At 40.3% G+C, this 8061-nt stretch overlaps 1 protein-coding gene across 6 annotated transcripts in view; it reads right to left on the bottom strand.

Annotated features, from left to right (window-relative positions):
• sgcd (sarcoglycan, delta (dystrophin-associated glycoprotein)) overlaps positions 1 to 8061 on the bottom strand; it is a 432629-nt gene that overhangs the window by 43084 nt on the left and 381484 nt on the right. For all 6 annotated transcript variants that reach the window (XM_043703313.1, XM_043703311.1, XM_043703307.1 and 3 more), the window contains exon 4: positions 4370 to 4457. In XM_043703313.1, coding sequence (XP_043559248.1) covers positions 4370 to 4457 — 88 coding nt within the window. The remainder of the gene's footprint in view (positions 1 to 4369; positions 4458 to 8061) is intronic.

Below are 8061 nucleotides of genomic sequence, written 5' to 3' on the forward strand. Positions count from 1 at the left end.
GCAAAGATTTACTGCTCAAGCAGTTTAAAAACTGCACTTGTTTTCAATTGATCTACTTGACCGAAAATCGTCTGACACATCATCAATGCAACACCTATGGGGGAGGGTCATAGACAAGAATATAATCATTGAAAAGAACATTTGTCACCCAAGGTGTGAAATGTTAACTCATTCACTTGCATTTTTCCATGAAATTTTCACAGAAATTCACCAAGGCTCGTAAGACAGCACCTTTCAAATCCACGGCCACTACCATCTGGGGAAAGGACAGCAAATGCATGGGAACACCAATTACAAGCTCAATTTTAAGCCACTCCAAATTTCTAAGTACATTGCTATTCCATCAGTGCTGATCTTTAACAAGGTTATGCTGTCCTTGGCTTCTTTTAAAGAGAGGTTGTAAAAGCAACGATTCCAAAAAGTCTGGGTTTAACTACTTGAGAATGCAATCAAGTTTAAAAAAAAACTTGTACAATGAAAGGGGAGTGGCCAGTTCTCCCAGCTCAGCTTAGCTCTGGTTTGGTTTGGTTTTAGCAGGCAGTCAGTGGTGAAGCTGCTGGACCTAAAGAAGCAGCTCCATTCTGAACCTTCCTCTCTCTGACATCTCTTCTGTAAGAATCTGTGCTGGATTTTTCCTTTTTTGCCAAGGGGTGTTTATGGGGATTGTTGCAAGTATTTGGAATAGCATCATTAAGTTGGGATAATCTGTTGGGTTTTCGGAGAGGTTAGGTTCTTCTATATTCTGTTCTCTTTTGTGTTTCATTCGGCTAACTTGCAAATAAATTCTGTTTTGTTTTAAACTAAGTGGTTGGGCCAGCTGCATCACTTCTGACATTTCCACTTACACCTGCTTAAAGCAACTAGCAAAGTCAGAGCCCAGGCTACTTTCTTGAAATGTTTTGAGAGGGTCTGGCCTGGTCTATAACAAGTGTCACTGGGCCAAGATCTTGGAAGTCACTTCCGAATTGCATGTTAATGTTCAGAAACTGAGTTTTGATGCAGCTCAGTTCAGGTTGCAGAAAGCTAAAAAATAGGCCTGATGTTTTAAAGCTAGCATCCCTCTCCAACTTTGCAATTGTATGAAGCAGGGAGTGACAGAAATCTGCACTACCTGTAGATCGTGTCATCCTGCAGTGGGGCTACAAGCAAGTTTGAGACAGTAAACATCAATGATACAAACACAGAAATTGCTGGAAAATCTCAGCAGGTTTGGCAGCATCTGTGGCGAGAAATCAGAGTTAATGTTTCAGGTCCAGTTGACCCTTCTTCAGAACTGTAGATCTGAAGAAGGATCACTGGACCTTAAACGTCAACTCTGATCTCTCTCCACGGATGCTGCCAGACATGCTGAGATTTTGCAGCAATTTCTGTTTTTGATTCAGATTTCCAGCATCTGCAGTTCTTTTGGTTGAATGTTAATGACACCCTTGTATGGACCAGAGTAGCTATGCTGCTTTTCCTGATCCCAAAAAACAGGTTAAGAAAACTTTGAACTTTCCCTTTAGGACATCATTTGCCCCAGAACCACATTCTCACTGGGTTAACCTGCTGGGAATATCCCTATTACATCCTGCATTGGTTTCCTCATAAAAATAACTCTCAGGTCAAAATGAATATGTCAGGAAGTGACATCAATAATTTAAATTGGATTCTGCTGGCTTAGAGTGTGTGTTATTGTTACTTGCTCAGTGAAGGAGTTTAAAATTCTTGCAGTTCAATTCCATGGAATTTAAGTGACCTGGGTGATATACTTATCCAGTTTCCCTTGGATGGATACAGTGGAAATAGCCTCAATCTGTGCTGCAGTTGATAGAAGCAAAGCAAGCTTCTGTTCATTTTTCCAGGTGAGTTGTTACTTGTAGTTGTAACAGCTATAACAGGACGACAAAGTAGCAACCCATTCTCATCATAAGTGAAACCTTGACCTGAAGGGAACAATGAGAAACCACTTACAAAGATACCAAGAATGGAAAGTGTGGATCAATTCTGTCATTGGTTTTCCTTCTCCCCTCCATTGAAAAGTGTCAGCTCTTTACTACCCCACAGCAAACTCAAGAAGTATTGACAACTGAACCAAACACACAGGAGCTGTTGTGATCGATCCAGGTTATATATGAATAATGAAATTGAGGAAACTTCTAATGTGTTTTTCAGAAAAATTGGAACTGAATCTAACAACTGTCTTCTTCAAATCTTCTCTTTTGAAGGATAATTTAGTCATTAAATTTTACATGGAGATGGCGACCTTGATCAAGAGTTGAAACATCTCAGATGCACCCACCTCTGCAAATCCAGGCAACCATGATTGGATTTCATAGCTATCAGGCAGTTAACTCTCTGACACCATGCTTATTTCAAGATGGTTGGAGTATAAGAGTAGGAAGTCTTACTGCAACTGTAGAAGGTGCTGGTAAGACTATATCTGCAGTATTGTGAGCAGTTTTGATTCCAAAGTTTGTGAGAAGATTTGTAGCTCGGGTGCTCGTTGTTGTGGTTCTGTTCACCGAACTGGGAATTTGTGTTGCAGATGTTTCGTCCCCTGTCTAGGCGACATCCTCAGTGCTTGGGAGCCTCCTGTAAAGTGCTTCTGTGTTTATAGAGGCCACTATAAATGCCGAAGGATACAACACAGAAGCGCTTCACAGGAGGCTCCCAAGCACTGAGGATGTCACCTAGACAGGGGACGAAACGTCTGCAACACAAATTTCCAGCTCGGCGAACAGAACCACAACAGTTTTGATTCCCTTGTTTAAGGAAAGATATAATATCACTGGAGGCAATTCAGAGAAGAGTTCACAAGGATAACAAAAAAAAATGAAAGAACATACAGAGTGCTAGGAATCAGAAACAAAAACAGAAATTGCTGAGAAAACTCAGCAGTTCTAGCAGCGTCTGTAGAGAGAAATCCGAGTTAATGCTTCTTCAGAACCAGTATGGAGGGATTGTCTTATCAACAAGGGCTAAACAGGTTGGGACTCTACTGGAGTCGAGAAAAAAATGAGAGGTGATCTCATTGAAATATATAAAAATTCTTCAGGAGCTTGGCAGGGGGATTACTGAGACGATGTTTCTCATCATGGAGATTCCAGGATGAAAGGGCATAATCTCAGAATAAAGTGATCGAAAAGTATGGTGCTGGAAAAGAACACCAAGTTGGGCAGCATTTGAAGAGCAGGAGAATTGACATTTCAGGCATAAGCCCTTCATCATTCCTGAAGGGCTGATGCCTGAAACGTCAAGTTTCCTGCTCCTCAGATGCTGCCTGACCTTCTGTGCCATTCCAGTGCCACACTTCTCGACTCCGATCTCCAGCATCTGCAGTCCTCATTTTCATAGAATAACGGGGTGCCAATTTAAGTCTGAGATGAGGAAGAATTTCTTCTCTCAGAGGGTTGAGAGTCTTTGGAGCTCCTTGCCCCAGACAGCTGTGCGGGCAGAGTCCTTGCGTGCATTTAAGGCCAAGATAGATAAATTCTTGATCAATAGGTGTCAAGTGTTATGGGGAAAAGTGGATATGCAGAACGTTGAAGCAGTCATGATCTAACTGAATGATGGAGCAGGCTTGAGGGATTGAATGGCCTACTCCTAGTCCTTTTGCTTCCAGGAGAGAGGATGCCAATTTCCAAGAGATGTTGGTATCAGTCTCCAACAATGAACATTGTTGGAGCCTGTACTTGAGGTAATGTGGAGAAGCCTTGACAAAAACGCTTAGTCCATTGCTGATCAGGATAAGGATAGGGCTTCAATCAGGAGCAAGGCAGCTGTTCAAGCTTGGGTGGCTCTCTCTACCGGAGTGCTGGTGGTTGGCAGAGGTGAATTTCCTATGTGGACCCACCTACTCACAACCTTGCCATGGTTTAACTGCAGTAGTAAGCGGCCATCTTTAAGTGACCTTAACTGACCATTGAAGGGCCTCGATTCAGATCACCTCCACCCACTCTTCCACAGGTAAGATACCAGCAGAGGTGGGTATATGCCAGGCATGATACTCTATCACCCCAACAACCACTATCCCTATTACCTGCCTACTATGTGAACTAATTTCAATAAAATGCAAAAATGTGTAAATTCCTTCTTTTGGTATCTTCCTCCCTAAGAGGAAACATTTTCTTTGACTTCATCTCTTCAGTTCATTCACCTAGCCTCTAAGCCCCAGCTTTTAGGTAATTAGGAACACAGTGCATTTGAGAAAACTGCTGTTGCAAAACATCTTGACTAACCACTCGATGATGCAGCAGAGCAATGCACTGCAGCACAACATCAGCGATCAACCTGTGTGCTAATCGTCTTCATTGTTATTTTCAGCACACCCAGCTTGAAAGTATCTCACAAGAGAACTCCATACCCGCTCCATGATATTCAATCTTACCTGTATTTAACTGCGTAACAGTCTGATCCTGACTATCGCGGATGCTCACTGTAACATTCCTAGAAGACTGCAAGTAAAGGGAGCTGTCCTATAAAAAAGCAATGTCAGAAAAAAAATTATGTTAGGTACATTCCTTTGAGTATTAGTCTATTGTTGTGGCAGCCATGTTATTTATGCCAATCATAAGAAATAGGTCAGGTGAATTTGGTGGTGGTATGGTGGGGTGGACAATAAACCGGGAAGAAGGGTACACTTATGGACATCCCACCATTAATTAATGCCAGGGCCTCTTCCCATCATGGCTAGTATTACTCACTTCTTGTACAGAACTGGGAAAAATAAGGAATTCTGCATCTAATTTCCACCCCAACAGCCTCCATATTCAAATGTTCATCCTTTACTATTTCTGCCACCTCCATCATGTTGATACCATGTAAAACATTGTTCTCCTCTTATCAGCATTCCAAAGGGATTGCTCCCTGTAGTGATTATAACAAGGTCAAGCAGTTGGACTCCATAGAATATGAGTTCTCTGATTAGGACTGTTAATTTGTTCCAATCAGGGAGCCCTGGCTGACAGATATAAACAGAAGTGTCAGAGATTCTGTTCACTCTGAGAGCTGCCTCTGAGGGAGCTGGATCAATGTCATGGACATGTGTAAATAAAGGCTGACTTGGTAATGGGATACAAGCCTCTGTGGAGTTAATGCACTCACGCTGTGAATCCTAATCCACTCCACTTTCACACCCCACTCCTCTCCCACTGCACCTTCCCAGCAATCATGGGAAGTCTAACACAAATTTCCCTCCACACTGGTTCTGAAGAAGCATTAACTCTGGTTTCTCTTAGATTTTTCCTCTTCACAGTCCAAGGTCTCAAACATGCCTTCCAGGTGAAGCAGCAACTTCTTTCAAGCTAGTCAATTGTATATGTCATTTACAATGCAGTCTCCTCTACAATGGGATGACCAAACCTGGTCTGGGTAATTACTTTCCTGAACACCTCTGCTCCATCTGGAAGAATAGCATTGACCTTCCAGCTGCTTGCCATTTCAGTGTACATCTTGCTCCTCGTACCATTCCAGTGCAGCCTAACACAAGTTGGATTAACAGCACTTCATTTTCCGCTTAGGCACTTCACAACCTTCAGGACTCATCATTTAATTTAACAAGTTGAGACCATGGATACCATTTTGGTGTACTTCGTTTTCATCTCACCCTATATCTTGGTTCCAGTAAACAAACTTTACACTTTTGGATCTATGCTTGGTCATGTTTTGACAACCATTACCACTCCTTTTTCATTTTTAATCCACTATACCTTTGATCTCTCATCTTCTTCGTCCTTTAACTATTGCCCAGCCTATTCTTTTGTTCCACTTGCTCCTCTTGCTTTCACCAACAGGGTAAAAGGCATCACATTTCCACCTTTTCTTCAGTTCCCAAGAAGTCATATTGGACTCAAAACATCAGCTGTCACAGATGCTGCCAAACTTGCTGAGTTTTCCAGCAATTTCTGTTTTTATTTTAGATCTCCAGTATCCACAGTTTCTTACTTTACTATAAATATATGTATTGTATACAAAGAGAAAATGGTTGTATTTGATAAATGAAAAAGAGAAGCAGGATGTTAAAGTGATTGATCTTCATGATAAAGACCTTAGTGTTGCTTACAGAGACAGAACCATAAAAATAACTTTGTTGCTACATCATATACAAATGTTTGGTGAAATCGCAGCTACTTTATTGTCTGTTTGTATGCTAAAAATAATGTATTTAAGACAGTTTTTAAAGACATCTTTCCCATAAAAATTGTGCCCCCCTTTTTAAAACTTGACAGGAACAAGAACTGAATCTTTTATTTGAATGCCAATTGTTTGCTTCTGCTTCACATTGACTAGATGTCAGCAAGGCCAGCTGATTTTAAAATTGATTTAAATATCATTGATGTTCTCTATGGTTAATTAATAATTTTATCACTTGTCAAGTTTGTTCATTAAAAACTACAGCACAATAAATCTGTACGACAAGCTTTATTCAATATCTTTTCCATAGAATTTGATGTTGGTCCTTTTTTACTAACAATTTAGAATTGAAGGGCACTCATTTATACAGAAGTAAATCCCTGCAACTTGAAACCATATCTTTACCACCATATAAACTAACATTTTAAACAAAAGGCTATAGCTCATTATTACAATATGAGAACATTTAGCTGTAACATTGCTTCATCAGAAAAGGCAATGTTTGCTTGGACTGTCCAGAGACTGACAGTGTGGAAATAAATATGGGACACTAATATTTACAGTTATAAGTTACAAATTATCTAATGTAGGTGGTCAAGAAAGAAATTTGATGAGGAGGTGCCGGTGTTGGACTGGGGTGGACAAAGTCAGAAGTCACATGACACCAGGTTTTAGTCCAAAAGGTATATTTGAAATCACAAGCTTTTTAAGTGCAGCCATTTGGCCAGGTGAAGTGAAAGAAATTTAACATTCATTAACAAATTGTGTGTAAATTCTAGTCCCTCCTACCTTTATTGTATTCTTCACCTGCAGTATGTACTTATCTTTACAGGTATTTTAATTATTTCTTCCTCACTGAGTTTGAGTTACAGTCCTGAAAATTCACTCAATCTCAACATCGGACACCATGTTTCATGAAATGTGTTTTAATGGCTGCTCCAAACCAAAGTGAAGCAGAAGGAGATATCACATGACAATAGCAGGCCAGTTAGTGCATTATGTACAACTGCATTTCTCCAGATAGCTACTAGTTCACAATTTAAATACATGCACTGCTGGAGATCGGTTAATGGCACAGTCAGGAAAATGGAAAATAAAAAAGGAATGGATCATCAACCAGTATTGTTTCAATCCCATGTTACATCTGAAATATTGAAGGAGAAAACAGAATGGCCACTTAAGGTCATATGCAAAATTATTCTTGAAATTTATCAAGAAATTCTATTATTTGTCAGTATAATTTCTTGAAGAGTGAAATACCTTTCTGTTCGTTTTGTGTCAAATTCTCTAGCAAACAGTACTTTCAAACACACAGGTTATATTTCCCCCCATTTACTTGGGAAAAACAGGTCTGAAGAAGGAACGTGAATAGCCAACTATTTTGCTAATAGTACTGAATAAAGGGAAGTATCTCAGTGCAATTATTGAAGAGCTTGTTAACAATTTTATTTCAAGATTCAGTGTTTCAATCAGCAGCTTACAACAAAACCGAAGTGGTTTTTATTGGTTCTTAGCCAAGAGTCATTTGGCTTTTCAGATAAAATAATTCAATATATTTTGAACACATCTCTGATTCTCTGTCCATTTTTTCCAGTGGACACTTCTTCATGATTGAGTGAATGACTTATTTATTGTCACTTACATTTTGCAGTGAGTTAAAAAAGTAAAATACAGTGGAAGGCTTCACCAGTTGCCACGATCCAGTGCCATTTTGAATAGCTTAAGAATAAAAACAATAAAAGATATAACTGAAAAAAGTCTGAACCTAAAGTCAGCTCACCAATGATACCTCACTTCCATCACCCCTCCTTCACCTCGCTGTCCATCCCTCCTCCACTTCACTGCCCCATCCCTCCTCCACCACCTCACTGCCCCACCCCTCCTCCACCACCTCACTGCCCCATCCCTCCTCCACCACCTCACTGCCCCACCCCTACTCCACCACCT

Source organism: Chiloscyllium plagiosum, chromosome 14, assembly GCF_004010195.1.
Source record: "Chiloscyllium plagiosum isolate BGI_BamShark_2017 chromosome 14, ASM401019v2, whole genome shotgun sequence".
Lineage (NCBI taxonomy): Eukaryota > Metazoa > Chordata > Chondrichthyes > Orectolobiformes > Hemiscylliidae > Chiloscyllium > Chiloscyllium plagiosum.